Here is a 15656-nt window from a genome sequence, read left to right on the forward strand (position 1 = left end):
AATGAATTTAAAATCTCGCGGTATAGCACGGTCATGTGATCAAAAACCCGGAAGTGAAACAGGAAGTGATTTCGCGCCACAGTTACGGCTTCATTTCAAGACTTACAAGAGATGGACTCGGGAGCAAACATCAATAAAAACTGCGTCCAAAAATTGCAAATAGCAACCAAAGAAAAACTGAGAAAATTCGACAGTTTACGTGGTAGGTTTTTCTCAAGCTTTCTTACAGTAGTTTCCAAGTCATGTATTGGATTTATTCTGTCAAAATTTAGTCGGTTTGCTAAGTTGTTTGTGTTACCCTGATACGCCATGATGGTTTACATTTACATTGTTTCACACTATTTCGTGTAGTGAAAAATAATATGGTGCCTTGTGGTGTGCCTGAAGGTCGAGAGGTTGAGTGCGGTGAGTTTTGGGATGCGGTGGTCGTGACTGCCGCGGATGAGAGGCAAAAAGATGCTTACGAGCTTCAGATAAAGGAAAAAGTAGACCGGAAAGAGCTTCCGTTTGGAGTTCACTACAAAGTCTTCTCGGATCCACCTGGATATAAAATAGGTGAGTGTGCTCAATTACTATTACTGTCTTTATTTAGTTGTATTTATTTAAAAAATGTTGGGCAGGCTTTCCAGTATAAATTCTTTTGATTTTCTTTGTGTACTAAATTAAATGAACAATTATTTATGCATTCTAGGCAACGGCGGCTCTACTTTATATGCTCTGCAGCATCTCAATGAGATCTTTGGCAAGACTCTTTCCAGGATGAGAGTGATCATGATCCATGCAGGTTGGCGCTCAATCTAGCGGTGGACGAAACAAGAATTTATTTTAATTCTTAACTGTTCACCCAGGTGGCTCGAGTCAGCGCTTGCCCAGTGCCAGCGCTCTCGGGAAGATCTTCACCGCCGTGCCGCTTGGCGACCCCCTCTACCAGATGCTGGAGCTCAAACTAGCCATGTATGTGGCTTTCCCCAATCACATGAAGCCCGGCGTGCTGGTGACCTGCGCGGACGACATCGAGCTCTACAGTATCGCCGAGGGTGAGCGTGTTGCATTGGACAAACCCGGCTTCACCGCTTTAGCCCACCCCTCGCCGCTTTCCATCGGTACCACCCACGGCGTGTTTGTTTTGAAGCCGAGTGAGGACGCCGAATGGTCGGAAATGGAGAACAGAACCTGCCTGCGCTTTCTTCACAAACCAAGCATCGAGACGATGCGCGACACAGGCGCCGTTTTTCAAAGGAGAAGCGATTGTTTTCCTCTTTCTGATGCCGAGTTTGTCTACACGGACAGTACCTACTATGTGGACTTTGATACCTCACAGCGTCTCCTCGGTATTTTGAAAGAGGTGGCACCGCTGGAGTGCGAGATTGACGCCTACGGCGATTTCCTCCAAGCGTTAGGCCCGCTGGCTTCGATAGAATACACTCGCAACACGGCCAATGTCACCAAAGAGGATGACGGCCTGGTAGAAATCCGCCAGAAGATTTTCCATCTCCTGCGGGGAACGCCGCTCAACGTGGTCCTCCTGAATAACTCCAAGTTTTATCACTTGGGGACCACGAGGGAGTACCTCTTCCACCTCACCGGGGATGACGCCCTGAGGAGCGAGCTGGGTGTCTTATCTTCTGCGTTCAGCGTGCGACCCGATCCGAAGACCGATGCAACCTCCTGCGTGATGCACAGCGTTCTGAAACCGAAATGCTCCGTGGGGGCCGGATCCGTGGTGGAGTACTCCAGACTGGGCGTGGGGGTGTCCGTGGGTCGGGATTCGGTGCTCAGCAGCTGCTGGGTCAATCCCGGTTCTTCTGTGCCTGATGGCGTCTTCATGCATTCGCTCTGCGTGACCCAGCTAAACGGAAGCGGCTTCGTAACCGTCGCCTTTGGAATAGACGACAACTTAAAACGCTGCGTGAAAGCTTCCGCGTCTTTGGACTCGTTGACTCTTTTTGGCGTCACTCTGGGAACCTGCGTGACCCTCTGGGGACTGGACTGCCACGACCTAAGGTTCTCCGGTGATGTGTCCAGTTTGTGGACCGCTTGTTTGTTTCCAGTTTGTGAGGACCAAGAACGCTCGTTCTCCGTGTCGCTCAGCATGTTGCAAGCGGTTCTGGACAGATGTGCTTTCACCTTACCTAAAGATCTCAAATTAATATCCATGCATGAAGCACTGCAGTGTAAGAACCTGAAGGAGATGCTGAACTTTAGGAAGGGACTCTATCATGACATCACACAAAGCTCTTGAAGCTGATAGGCACTTTTAACCCTAATCTTTATCTGACCTCTGTCGCCATCTACTGGGATATGTTTGTCATTGCAGTGATTTACAAATCTGAATTTCACAGAAAAGACTGGTGTCGCTTTTCAATGGGCTTCTTTCCCGGCCCGAGGAAAACAATGATTCTGCTTATCTTGTATGTTTCCCATCATGAATTAAACCTCCCCCACGGGAATTTAACATCCTTGCGTCGTGGAGGACATATGTCACACGTGCACAGACACGCGCTCACGTGTCACGCCGATGAAGGGAGATCAGTTGTCGGCGTTTGTTGGGCCGCTATTATTTTTAGCCCCCCGCCATGATCCCCCCTCTTTATCTGGATGTGTGCAATTGTGGCAGGAGGTAGTGATTGTATGACTCACGGCCTGCTCGCAGACTCAACACGGGAACTTGTCAATGGGGAACTACAAATCCAGACCGTCACAGACGTGTACAGGTAATGTCAAATACTATTATTGTTTCTACAGTGGAAGAGCACAGCTACAGTGTTGGAAATTTAAAACGATTTAATTTTTTTGACATTAAGCTTTTCATACACTGAAGTACTTTGTGTTGCACTTAAGACGAATGGAAGAAAAAGGTGAGCGAGTCATACTCCGCCATCCTGGAGAAGCTGGAAGATGACCTCCAGCTCAAAGAAAGCGAACTCGTGGATCTCAAACTCGCATTCAGGTGAGCTTTATTTTACATTCTGGGCCTGGCCATGTTGATATATATGTTTTTCCTTCTCCCCTCTGTGCCTCAGCTCCGACGAGGCCTTCCAGAAGGTGAACTTGAACTACCGGACGGAGAAAGGCCTGTCCCTACTGCATCTCTGCTGCGTGTGCGAAGGTATGCGCGCTCACCGCACTCTATTAATAACTCGTCAACAAAACACTACGCTGCAACACTGGCGACTCATTGAAGGACAATCTACTCGTGTGGACCTAATGCTGTGTCAGAAAAAGAGAACAGCTGAACTTTACTTGGCATGAATCTGAGGCACTTGAAATAAATTAAACTACAAAAAGCTGGCATTTGAACAGGGGTGTGTAGACTTTTGCAATAACTATTTTGTGTCCAGGTAATAAGGAACATATCAGCTCTTTGATGGTCAAAGGTCTTCGCCCGTCCAGACTGACCAAGAATGGATTCACCGCGCTCCATTTGGCCGCGTATAAGGTGAAGCCAAATTGGGAAAGTCGAACGACGGGCAACGGTGAACTTGTCGGATTTGTTGTCAGGACAACGGCGAGCTGGTGACGGCGCTCCTCCACGGGGGGTCGGACGTGCAGCAGCTGGGCTACGGAGCCCTCACCGCCTTGCATGTCGCCACGTTGGCCGGACACATGGAGGTGAGAGAACGTCAAGCCGACCAGAGTCAGTCGACGGGATTTTTTGCTGAGTTAGCACTTGTTTGCAGGCCACCGATATTCTCCTCCAGCACGGCGCTTCCGTTAATGTCCAGGATGCTGTGTTTTTCACCCCGCTGCATATCGCCGCCTATAACGGCAACGAGCAGGTAAAACCGATATCCATACAGAACTGAAACATTTTGAATAATCACCTTTTTTTTTTACTAGCTCAGCAAATTACTGCTGAAGTTTGGCGCGGATGTGAACGCCAGTGGCGAGGTGGGCGACCGGCCATTGCATCTAGCCGCAGCCAAGGGGTTCCTGGACATCATCACGCTTCTCGTCGGGGAAGGGGGGAAAGCTAACGGTGAGACTTTCTTTCAAGTTCTTCAAATAAATTGGAACAGTGAGAGGGAGGGAATGTTTTAGTTTAGGTTAGGTTGTCCAATATTTTTATTAAATGTTGTATATTTTTTGTTATTATTGTTTTGAATTATTATTATATTACTATCAACATTTTATTTGCTAAATTAAAATAAAGGCGACTATTTTTTAACATTAAAAAGATATTACAGTATTTTTTATTCAGTTATTAAAGTTGAATGTTGCAAAATATTGTACAAAAGGATTTATTTTCAAAGGTAAAATGGTACCGCATCATTTATTTTTCAACGTTACAAACTATCACACAGTTGTATAATCATTTTTAAATGTTACAACACACACACATTTTCCAAATAAAATAAATGTGTAAAAAGTGGATTTTTAAAAGCATATCAACATTTATTTATTTCCTTGCGTGCATGCAGTGAATGCGCAGGACAACGAGGACCACGTCCCCCTCCACTTCTGCGCTCGCTTCGGCCACCACGAGGTGGTACGCTTCCTCCTTCAGGGCAACTTGGACGTGCAGGCGCACGCCACCAACATCTACGGGGACACGCCGTTACACTTGTAAAGCCCGTCGTCACGTTCCCCCCGTCGTTCCGCCTTTTCACGTGCCGTCTTCCCGTCCAGGGCCTGCTACAACGGCAAATACGACGTCGTCAAGGAGATCATCCAGCTCTCTGGTGTCGAGAGTCTCACCAAGGAGAACATTTTCAGCGAGACGTCGCTGCACAGGTATCGACCTTTACCGTATTTCTTCAAATAGAGTAAAGCCCTGATGGATTCTCGTCTTGCTTCTCAGTGCTTGCACCTACGGCAAAGACCTGGAGATGGTCAAGTTTCTTTTGAGCCAGAATGCCATGAGCATCAACCACCAAGGCAGAGATGGACACACAGGTGACTTTGCTGAGGTGGACCTCGCCGAAAATCTGTCATGTTCAACCTTGTGCTCGTCCAGCCCTGCACAGCGCGTGTTTCCACGGCCACATCCGCCTGGTGCAGTTCCTGCTGGACAACGGGGCAGACATGAACCTGGTGGCTTGCGACCCCAGCCGCTCCAGCGGGGAGAAGGATGAGCAGACCTGCCTCATGTGGGCTTACGAGAAAGGTGACCAACCTCTACCACGGCGCCCGTCACACTCGACTCAATCCCGCTTGGCGCCGCAGGTCACGACGCCATCGTCACTTTGCTGAAGCACTACAAGCGTCCCGATGATTCTCCCTGCAATGAGTACTCGCAGCCAGGAGGGGGTGAGTCCATCCGGAATCGGGGGAACCGCGCTAACGGTCATGTGCGAGCGGCTAAATTTGGCGACTGTCTTCCAGATGGCTCCTACGTTTCTGTGCCGTCGCCGCTGGGGAAGATCAAGAGCATGACGAAAGGTAATGGGATTTTTCAGTATAATTATTTTTTATAATTATTTTTATAATTAGTTTTTATTTATTTATTCTTTTTTTTCCAAAATTAACTAGATGAAAAAAAATATATATATATAATAAATAAAATATTTTATCACAGGGGGAAAAAAAAAGTTACACTTTCATCTCGTGAATGTTGAATTACATGTTTGTTTCAGAGAAAGCAGAGGTTCTTCTACTCAGAGCCAGCTTGCCTTCTCATTTCCATCTTCAGCTCTCCGAGTTGGAATTTAATGAAATCATTGGATCTGGTAATTTTATTGATTTATTTTCACATTAATTCTTACAATATTATCATAAAACGCTATTTCGCCCACAGGCTCCTTCGGCAGAGTGTACAAAGGCAAGTGCCGGAACAAAATAGTTGCAATTAAACGGTAAAACTCCACACAAAGCATTTTCTCGTCCATCTCGCTGTTTTCTGACACTTGGGCCGTCGTTCCTCAGCTACCGAGCCAACACGTACTGCTCCAAGTCGGACGTGGACATGTTCTGCCGAGAGGTGTCCATCCTGTGCCGCCTCAACCACCCTTGCATCATCCAGTTCGTGGGCGCCTGTCTAGACGACCCCAGCCAGTTTGCCATCGTCACCCAATACATCTCAGGAGGCTCGCTCTTCGCGCTGTTGCATGAGCAGAAGAGGTGAGGGGGAGGCAGCGCTTTCATCATTGACCACCTGGGGGCAGTATAGTCCAAACATATTGTTATACATTGAGACCCCCTCAGTCATTTTAGTCTTTCTTTGCAGAGGATAAATATCCCTTTAAGTATGTTTTAATTGTCTGTCTACATGTGTTGCAGCCCCATTTGTGTTCAGGAAACTTATATCTTAGAGTTAGACATGTTTGCACAGTCGGTCTCATTATCCCCCCTGGAAGCAACGCCTCCCCAATTCCTCCACTTAAGTCTCAACGCTCATCGATTGGGATCAAGTGTGCCCAGGTGCACTCGGGCGTATCGACCGAGGGATGTTAAGAGCCGTGTGTGTGATTAGCAAAGCCATTGATCCGGTGCTAAGCTGCTGCCGCTTTAATGATGTGTCAATGGACAGGCTTATCGATCTGCAGTCCAAGCTCATCATCGCCATGGATGTGGCCAAGGGGATGGAGTACCTGCATAACCTCACCCAGCCCATCATCCACAGAGATCTCAACAGGCATGGCTCTCACACACACATGGCCCAGCCGTGACCCTTTAAGGTTATCGCTGACTCGTGTGTTCTTTTGCAGTCACAATATTCTTCTTTACGAGGACGGTCACGCCGTGGTGGCTGATTTTGGAGGTGAAACCTGTTTGTCAGGCTGATGGAGTGACTTTCCCCGCTAAGCACAGATTTCTGTCCGCAGAGTCCAGATTCCTCCAATCTGTGGACGAAGACAACATGACCAAACAGCCTGGCGTAAGTCTTTGTTTTTTTTTTCGACCAATCAGAGTTCAGCCTCCGTTGCTTCATCTGCCAGTGTAAACCGGACAGTTGGTGTGAACATTTAATTTAAATTAACATTGGAACCATGTATATAGCAGTTCTAAAATTGTGACAAGGTATGAAGAGGAAGCTCAAGTTTTATATTCCCCCACTGAAGAGTCAGGTAGCAAATATACGGCCCACCATCGAAGTTTCCTGAGGCTTAAACGTGTAGCTTGGGGCCTGCCCGCACTTGCAATCAATTACCAAACTGCCTTCATGCAGATTTTGTCTCGGGGTGATGATTCATCACGAGCCAAAGTGCTTAGCCTGCAGTTTAGCGCCAAGTGTGTTGCGTCTCTGGAGAGCCGCCTGTTGGAGGAAATTAATTACCCTGACGCAAATGCATTTTTTTTGGCATAGCGACTTTGCCTGTGTGTGTTGTCAAATGTGTGTTTCTGTTTTTTTTTTTTTTTTTTTTTTTTAAGAACCTGCGATGGATGGCCCCCGAGGTCTTCACACAATGTACTCGCTACTCGGTGAAGGCGGACATGTTCAGCTACGCCCTCTGTCTGTGGGAACTGCTGACTGGAGAGATTCCCTTTGCACACTTGAAGCCTGGTAACGTTTCCCTCATGTCATATTTCGCCAAGAATACAGAAATGTGAAAGTGTGTTTATTTTTTTTGGTCCTCAGCTGCCGCAGCAGCAGACATGGCCTACCATCACATCCGACCTCCTGTCGGCTACTCGATCCCAAAGCCCATCTCTGCGCTTCTGATGAGAGGATGGAACGCATGTCCAGAGGTCATATATATTTTTATAAAACAATCATTTGAATATTCATAGTTAACAATAATTTGCATTCAAAATATCTTAGTTGCAGATGAATCAATCATTTTTGTGCTTTCTCATCTGGTTTCAGGACCGTCCGGAGTTTTCTGAGGTGGTCACCAACCTGGAAGAGTGTTTATGTAACGTTGAGGTATACTTTGGAATTCTGGACAATATTTGTCAACAAGTGTGCCAATACCACATTTGTGTGTTTGTGCGGCCAAAGCTGATGTCACCCGCTTCCAGTAACAGCAGCGGCTCCTTGTCGCCCTCGTCGTCCTCCGACTGTCTTCTCGCCAGAGCCGGGCCCAGCCGGGGTCATGTGGCTGCGCTGCGGTCCAGGTTTGAGTTGGAGTACGCGCTCAATACTCGAGCCTACGCCTTCTGGAGTCAGAGGTGAGAAGAAGATGCTAATGATGGTGGTAGCTGGAGTCGCTTGGACACCAAACGGACAACAAAGAGCAGCAAGTGTTGTAAATCAGTTTGTTTTTTGGCTTTTAGCGAGCGGAGACGTGCATCCGGAGGCCTCTCGCTGGAGGAAGTACGAAGGAGCATGCAGTTTTCCCCCATTGATCGCAACGGTTTGCTATTCAATATGATTTGCTTTATTATTTTATCTTAGCTATCTGAGACTGCATTTTTAATTTTTTTTTTGCAGGTTACGTGTCCGATCCAATGAGCACCATGCGATTCTGCTCCTCGTTCAGCAGCAACGGCAGCTTTGAAGACAGTAACTAACAACTTGTGGTAGTTTGCACTCATGGTTCTTTTTAAATCGAGCCTTAACTTTCTGTATTCATCGTGTTTTATTTTTTTATATCTTAAACTAGTCAGTAAAATCTGTGATTATATTTTGTGTATAGAGTTTGCTTCACAGATTTGTAATTGAGATTTTTTTACAGTATACAGGCAAGTTGGAGTTTATAGTGGCGCATATTTGGTGTAGTACCACATTGTGCCACAACATGTTTGGCAGCACTGAGCTGTAGTGTAAGAGATGCAGTATAATCAACAGCAAGAGGAAGAGACATCTAAAGTTATACTTTTTCATTTTTGTTGTTTTTTGTGGGAAAGTTTGAGAGTTAGAACAAACATTAAGATATAAAAAAGTGTTTTAACGATATTAAATATTTTTTAAATGCTATAATTTGTTTAAATTGTACAGGAGGGGATTCGGAATGAACACACATGACTTTGTATGTCAATTTTTATTTCTTCAATGGCCAAACCACTGATGAAGCCGTGCAAAGCCACACTGGAGGATAGTAAGGCGAATAAATAATTTATTTACGAGTAAACAAACAGTCTTACCACAGATTTCATCATTCTATCGCAAAGTTTTTCATTTGTGATGCAACATTAGCTCTCATCTAGCCAAAATCATGAAAGCACTTCATGTCTAAGTGTGCGCAGGTAAGCCAAATCCTCGGAGACCAGTCGCCGTGAATTATTTAATTGGTTCGAGCCGGAGTATCTGCTTGCAGGTAAGAGCCCCAACGTAGCATTTGATACCTCCCATTAAGCGAGCCTCTTTGCTTTTGTAAACATTGTGTGTGGCCATCACAACTCATCTCCTTTGTGATTAATGCGTGACAGCCAAGTTGGATTTGGACATGCCCCAGTCGTCCGTAATGGGACGTCTCTCAGGGTAGGATTGAGCTTCTCCTTCCAAGTGCTTTCGTGCGACCTCCTCACGGGATGACTCCTCAACAATTGTCAGAGGTTCTGAAGATTGTCTGGCCTCCATGCTAGGACCCGCATCAGAGTCCTTGAAGTCTTCCAGAGGTTCAACAAAGGTTTCAAAGAACTTGGAAGCTTGATGCGTGCTTAGCCAGTTGGTGACTAGCTCGGCACTGCTGGCCCGGGCCAGCGCGTCTGGACTTTCTTCGTTGGAGAGCTGATTGGCGCTTTGAATATTTGACTGAGGTTGGAGAAGCACACTTGCTCCTTCGTCTGAGGCCTTGCTTGCCTCTTCTGTATTGGCCTCGGGCCCTGGAGACCTCGTTTTGGAGGTCAGGTTCTGGCTCGGGTCTTGGGAAGACTGCTTCTCAGCTTGTTTGGTTTTCTCAAGATCGAGGTCTTGTCTGATTTGATCTGGCTCCTCGATCAAGTCAACTCTACCCGACGTCTCCCCGTTTTCTCTGTCAACGTGACTCCTTTTACCGTTTTCGGTTCTCAGAACCGCTATGGTCTCTTCGGTCGGGTTTGATTGTTGAAAGACACCTAGAGTCTCCGTCACAACGTTCAGATCTTCATTTTGCAAGTTTGCTTCTGATGGTTTCTCCTGTTCCTGTGAGTCCTGAGCTGATTCTTGTCTTTCTTCAGGGTCAAAGGTGACACTCTTGTCTTCAGATTTATTCTCATCTTCCACGGTCGATTGTTTTTTTTGTTCGGTCTCGTCTTTGTATCTCGCTTCACTCTCCATATTTATTTCTTCATTCATAATCATTTCTTTGTCTGTGTCATCTTTAGCTCCATCTTCCCTCTCGTCTTTCTCTAGGGCTTCACTTTCTTCCTCATTTGTGGTTGTTTTGTCAAGTTCTTGTCCTTCCTTGACCTCCAAAGTTGTCATTTTCTCGTCGTCTTTGTTTGTCAAATCTTCAAGTCCTTCAGCTTCGTTCTCGACTTTTTCCATTGGTTTACTTTCTTCTTTATCCGTAGTTGCTCGGTTTGTTTCTTGACTTACTTCGGCCTCAGCAATTTTCTCTTCTTCATCCTTATCAGGACAATCTTCAGCTTTATTTTCCTCATTGGTCGCTTTATTGCTTTCTTCCCCTTCGTTGGCTTGAGCAGTCCCGGCTTCCTCATCTTTGTCTGCACTTGCTTCATTTTCCCTTTCGTCTTCCTCGTTTGTTTCTTCAACTTCATCCACCTTTACTACTTGGTCCTCTGCGCTCTTCACTTTGAGAGCCTCACAATTGTCTGTCTCCATTTTTTCTGATTCTTCTGCCTCAGCTTCATCGACGGTCGCCACTTCTTGTGTTGCATCCTCGCCAGTCTTTTCTATGGTTCCCTCCTTTTCACTTTCCTGGTTTGTGTCACTCTGTGGATTTATTTGTTCTTCCTCTTTCTTTCCATCTTCTTCACACTTCTCCACTGGATCATCTGGCTCTTCACTAGGAGCCTGGACATCTCCCGACGCTTCGTCCTTCAGATCTCCTTGAGAAACCATTGTCTCCAACCTGCTCGGGTCCTCTGGTGTTGCTTCTAATCCTGATCCTCCAGCAGTCTCCTCCGCCTTGGTCTCTGTTGTCTCGCTACCTGGCTTCACCTCTGGATCAACATTGACAGAGATAGCTGAAGTGTTGTCTTGTGGTTCTAAAATCTCATTGCCTTCTTCCATTTTCTCTTCAGAATCGCCTTCCTTCACGTCCTTATGAGGTTCTTCTTGACCTGCTTCAGCATGTTCTTTGGGCTCAGATGATTCTTCTAATTGAGCCTCCGCCAGAACTGCTTCCGCAAAATCACACCAAGAGGTTCCAATTAGCATTTACAATATTTCGGAGAGGATTTCAATTTCATACCGTCTTTTTCCAGCTTCTGGCCTTGCTCCGAAGGCGGCACTGCCGTCTCCTCCTCTTCGGTGCTGGTGTCGCTCAGCTCTGGCTCGGAACTCTGCTGCGACTCTTTCAAGATGGCTTCGGCGAGCTTCTCCTGCACAGATTTGGCTTGGGAAAGACAAAGATGCATAGCAGATGTATCGTTGTCAGATACTTGCAGAACATTTCGAAGAAAGAAAGACACCCAATAAGGAAACTGAAATTCGATTAGATGTTGGAGCTTTAATTGGAGTCAAAAGATCATGCAAATGTGTGCACACAGAAATGAAAATAGGATTCAGGATTTTTTTTGGGGGGGGGTCACTCCTATTTACTCACCCCTCTCCGGCTCCTCCAACTTGCTCTCATCTTCTGTCTCCTGACCTTCTGATTTCTCTCCTGATCTCTCCTGGCTTTGTTCTTTCTGGCCCGAGTTCAAGACGTCCACATCGGCGCTCGACTCGGAGGCTGCGGAGTCTTCTGGGTTGGCTTGCTCCTCTTCCTCATCCACAGTTTCTGCTTGGAGGAGTTCCTTGGTTTCTTCTTCGTCCTCTCTGGCGACGACCTCGACGTCGCTCTCCTCACAGGAACTGGAACTTGAACGAGGTCTCGTGTCGTCGTCTTCTGTGAAGATACTAGATATGGTTTCTGGCGTTCTCATCTCTTACAAACTCAAGAGTCAGCCCACCATCTTGATTGTGATCCTCAGAGTCTGATGAAGTTTCATCTTTAGGCTGCGCGTCAGGTCCACCGGTTGGAGATGCAGCTTTCTTTTCATTGGATTCCTCCACAGCAATGTCGTCGTCTCCTTCAAAGTCCTCGTCGTAATCTACTCGATGAGATTATTGCCTGTCAGCCCTTCTGGTACATAACACGTCTTCATCATCATCATGATCATACCATCTCTGTGTTTGTCCTCTTGTTGTGATGGAGTGCTCTCGCGTCCTGAGTGGGATGTGCTCCTGGCCCCCTTGAAGGTTCCTCTGGCATCTTGGACCTTCATGGGAGGGGGAGCAGGCTTCTTGTCCAGCCCCATCGCTATTATGCACCTAAAGCACATTCAATCAAGGGTTTTCATCGTCGGCCATTTTGTAGTTTAACCGGCGTTCCTCACTTGTAGCATGGCGAGGCCCGCTCCACAACGCTGAAGCCAAAATGTCCGTGCCTGCCGCCCAATCGGAGGCCTCGCCGGTGCTTGAACTCGCAGCACGAGCTGAGACGCTCCACTTGCAGCCCGTTCAAGAAGAAGGTCAAGCTGAAGGGGAAACCTTGATGTCGCCTCGACACGAACTGGAATGTCTCTGAGGTGGGTCACATGACATTCTGTATCAATGCTAATTTCCATTTCGCGTTATGTTAGCATGAAGCTAATGACGTACAAATCTCTCACCACTGACCTCCTTCACGGAGCTTGCCTTTGTACACGCAGAGGTTTTCTCCTCCGCAGTGTTGCTGAAACACTCTGACCTCGTCCCTCGGGTCTTCCGAGTCATGAGAGAGATGCACAGATTTGCCAAAATACACCATGGTGACACGCACTTTGCTCTGGGGCTCAGAAATCCTCACCAGGGACCGCTCCTGTCGTCAAACGACACGTTTGCTTGACGTTTCTTTCGCACTTTTCGAATTTCACATTTGTTTGGATTCATTTTCCAGAACCAGACAACAGACCTCGTTGGTGTCGACCGCACTGAAGGTGGTGGCAGGGCGTAGTCGGCGGCCGCCCCTGAGACTTGGAGTGCCGCTGGGATTGCAACCGGGTCCCCTGTTTTTTTTCTTGGTGGCAGGAGGCAACGGCGTGACAAAGTTGTTGATGACCGGCAGACAGTAAGGTGAGACGCCCGGCGGGGGATCCCACGCGGTGGGCTCGTGTTTTCCCAACTCTCTGTCCTTCTGAAAAAAGTATTAAATATTTCATATATCCTCCGAAATCGTGTTTTACTTTTTGCTCGTGTTTTGTTTTGGTCTCACGGTGCAGTCGCTGAACGCCTGATTGACTTTATGAGCGGAGCGGCGTTTATTGGTGCCGCTGCGGATCGGCTTCAAGCGAGCGGGCCGCTGCATCGTTCCCGGAGCCGTGTTGGGTCGAGATGAGCATGGCTGCGCACACGAAATCAAAGGTGGGAGCGGAACACTGTTGCTCAATTAGTTCTCTTTGGACTCACAGATTCTGAAGATGCGTAATGACCGCCCACAGGTCCTGAGTGTTGCTTCCGGACAGCCCTCGCGCCCACGGGTGGGTGTGGCGACATCATCTGGACATCTTCTTCAAATCGCTTTGTCCGCGCCACCTTCAAAAGTATCACACGGTATGTGACGTAGACACCATTAAGATGCAAATGACTCACCTTCATCTTGTGCACTCGCTCCCTCCTGGCAAACTCCTCCAGTTTTCTTTTAATCTCCATCTGATGGAGACGCTGCGAGGGATGAGGAGCCAATTAGTATGGCTCGTCCCTCCTCGCTGTCTGAATCGGTTTTGTGTCTGGAACAACGTGTCCCGCCCCACCCACCTCCATCTCTAGCACCTTGAGGAAAATGGCCTGGGCCAGACACTCTCGGACATGTTTTTGGTGCGCCTTCTGGAGTATCTTGTGTTTGTACTCCTTGTCGGGAACGATGCGCCCGCTCCTGGTGATCTGATGAAGACAATTTGACATTCAATAGCAAAAAAATTATGTTAAAATACTTCCTGCATTCATATTTACACAGAGAAACACAATAATGTGTCGCCATCTAGTGGCTGACATTGGAATTACACCAAAAATAGAGGTCGAACAAAATTGTTATAATTTGTGCATTATAAATTATGACAAGAGGTTCCCTGGCGACAACAAATTATTTCTATACCAGTCCGGCTCTCTGCAAATGTCTCCTGATGCGAGTACTGCTGAAGTAGCCGCTTAGGTGCTTGTCCGTCAGGCTGTTGTAGGCTGAAATGAGCCTGGGATGGAGAGAAATAAAACAAAGCATATTTTTGCGTCACTCTAAAATAAGAAGAAACTTTTTTTTTTTTAATTTCCATTGGGATCTTTTAGCTGCCGTTCTTTTTTATAAAAAGGTGTCTGATTACATGCAGTCATTTGAAGGGATGGCACACTTGACCCTCTTCGCCTCTCTATTGTGCAACCTGGATTGTCTCTGATGTGCTACTGTGTCGCTTTGTGCAGCTCTTGACGGCCGGATGCTCTTTTGAGAACATCTTTAATGAAGCGTGGCCGTCCAACAGGTCACATCCTTTGTTGATCATTCACCCCATCCCTAGATTATTTTTCTTGCCCACCATTCTTTTCTATGGATATTCACTCGTGAGAACCCACCAATACCACTTATAACCTCAAATTTCATTTCATTTCAGTATCTGTGGCCTGGTATCGGTATCCTTCACGAGTACCCGATACCTTAAAATAAAGCTACGTGCTCATCGCTAGTAAATCCAATTTTACAGATAGCTAACTGTATGCGCAGCTCATGCTTGAAAGGCCCTTTTCTCCAAATTATCCCCGCAAAGAAGGCCGCACGCAAAAAAACGTAGAATAGCAAATCAAGTAGCACATACCCCGGGTTGAAGTGACTCATGGTGCTCTTTCAAATCCTTCAGCTGGCTCGATGGACGGCAGCGTTGTTGTGACAGAGCACCAAATTCTCATCTGATCCCCGACCGGAGTCGCTGCCTTACTTTTGCTAGTGTAGAAGTGGTGACACTGGGCGGTTGCCATGGGAGACCACGTGACAATGCTGCCAACCAGGCTGGTTTCCACTTACACGCACGTACGCGCACACACAGACGCGGTCCCACTGGCATCAAAGTAGACACCCGAAGCACTGACCTACATTTACAACCTCAGTTGTAATATTTGTTCTGGAGACTTGGAGTAATTTATTCTATGTGTTTGCTATGCCACTGTAACCTGCGCAGGGCCTTCAGAATTACAAGTGTTGGCCCTTGGAACTGTTCCTTTAACTTAAGAGCGAAAGTGATCGATTAGCAAAACACGATTTGCACATCAGCATCCCTGGTGATTTGTTTTTCTTCAATTTTGTTTGCAAACTGCTGCAGATTGTGTCGATGGCATTATTTTACTAACATTCAATCATGATATCACACCTTGTTGGTGTTAATATGATAATTTATCAAAATGAAATTCATGTAATTATTTTTATTGCCACATCTGCTACTAAATCTACATCGATACTCTTAGTGAAGTCAAAACACAATAAATAATGCGTGACCAAGATTAAGAACAAAAAAACTCACAGCAGTCCAGTTTGTGGTACACAGGTCTTATACTGTCCTCTAGAGGACATAAGGAAAATTACAATCTTGTTTTGTTAGTGAATTATGAGTACAACTAAATATTTAGATTAATACAATACTCCAACAGTATCAATAAAAGTGAATTTTAAAATTTAAATCTAGGAGTATGATATTATATTGCAGTATATGGAATCGTACCATTA

The 15656-nt window shown here is 46.5% G+C and overlaps 3 protein-coding genes across 10 annotated transcripts; 2 read left to right on the forward strand and 1 right to left on the reverse strand.

Moving 5' to 3' along the window:
• Positions 1–34: 34 nt before the first annotated feature.
• On the forward strand, positions 35–2459 carry fpgt (fucose-1-phosphate guanylyltransferase). The gene is made up of 4 exons (XM_088393771.1): positions 35–202; positions 388–555; positions 692–784; positions 849–2459. Exons 1-4 carry the CDS (start codon positions 112–114, stop codon positions 2240–2242), a joined length of 1746 nt encoding a protein of 581 aa, XP_088249897.1. The 5' UTR covers positions 35–111; the 3' UTR covers positions 2243–2459.
• Positions 2460–2566: 107 nt separating this feature from the next.
• On the forward strand, positions 2567–12454 carry tnni3k (TNNI3 interacting kinase). Of its 6 annotated transcripts, none has more exons than XR_015862040.1 (26): positions 2567–2714; positions 2842–2950; positions 3024–3109; positions 3342–3439; positions 3502–3612; positions 3681–3779; positions 3841–3979; positions 4422–4566; positions 4630–4734; positions 4802–4896; positions 4958–5107; positions 5167–5382; positions 5577–5669; positions 5738–5795; positions 5866–6060; positions 6470–6574; positions 6648–6700; positions 6765–6817; positions 7312–7444; positions 7520–7629; positions 7748–7807; positions 7883–8052; positions 8158–8237; positions 8315–8403; positions 9061–9140; positions 12316–12454. XR_015862040.1 is itself a non-coding variant. In XM_088393753.1 (25 exons), exons 1-24 carry the CDS (start codon positions 2675–2677, stop codon positions 8392–8394), a joined length of 2583 nt encoding a protein of 860 aa, XP_088249879.1. In that variant the 5' UTR covers positions 2567–2674; the 3' UTR covers positions 8395–8403; positions 8822–8958. The 6 variants fall into 6 exon arrangements, 3 of the variants coding, with proteins under 3 accessions (XP_088249879.1, XP_088249880.1, XP_088249878.1); XR_015862041.1 differs by having other exon boundaries at positions 9070–9140; XR_015862039.1 differs by lacking the exon at positions 12316–12454 and adding an exon at positions 8822–8921 and having other exon boundaries at positions 9061–9098.
• Positions 8740–14922, reverse strand: erich3 (glutamate-rich 3). 3 transcript variants are annotated; one of them, XM_088393751.1, is made up of 14 exons: positions 14755–14922; positions 14046–14139; positions 13709–13834; positions 13544–13615; positions 13361–13486; positions 13167–13295; positions 12867–13085; positions 12593–12773; positions 12310–12496; positions 12096–12244; positions 11884–12024; positions 11535–11819; positions 11181–11324; positions 8740–11106 (listed from the first exon to the last, which is right to left on the reverse strand). In XM_088393751.1, exons 1-14 carry the CDS (start codon positions 14772–14774, stop codon positions 9239–9241), a joined length of 3741 nt encoding a protein of 1246 aa, XP_088249877.1. In that variant the 5' UTR covers positions 14775–14922; the 3' UTR covers positions 8740–9238. The 3 variants fall into 3 exon arrangements, with proteins under 3 accessions (XP_088249877.1, XP_088249876.1, XP_088249875.1); XM_088393750.1 differs by having other exon boundaries at positions 8741–11106; positions 11535–11816; positions 12867–13088; XM_088393749.1 differs by having other exon boundaries at positions 8741–11106; positions 12867–13088.
• Positions 14923–15656: the final 734 nt, after the last annotated feature.

The sequence above is a fragment of the Syngnathus floridae genome, chromosome 13 (assembly GCF_059516105.1).
Source record: "Syngnathus floridae isolate MCC-2025c chromosome 13, RoL_Sflo_1.0, whole genome shotgun sequence".
Lineage (NCBI taxonomy): Eukaryota > Metazoa > Chordata > Actinopteri > Syngnathiformes > Syngnathidae > Syngnathus > Syngnathus floridae.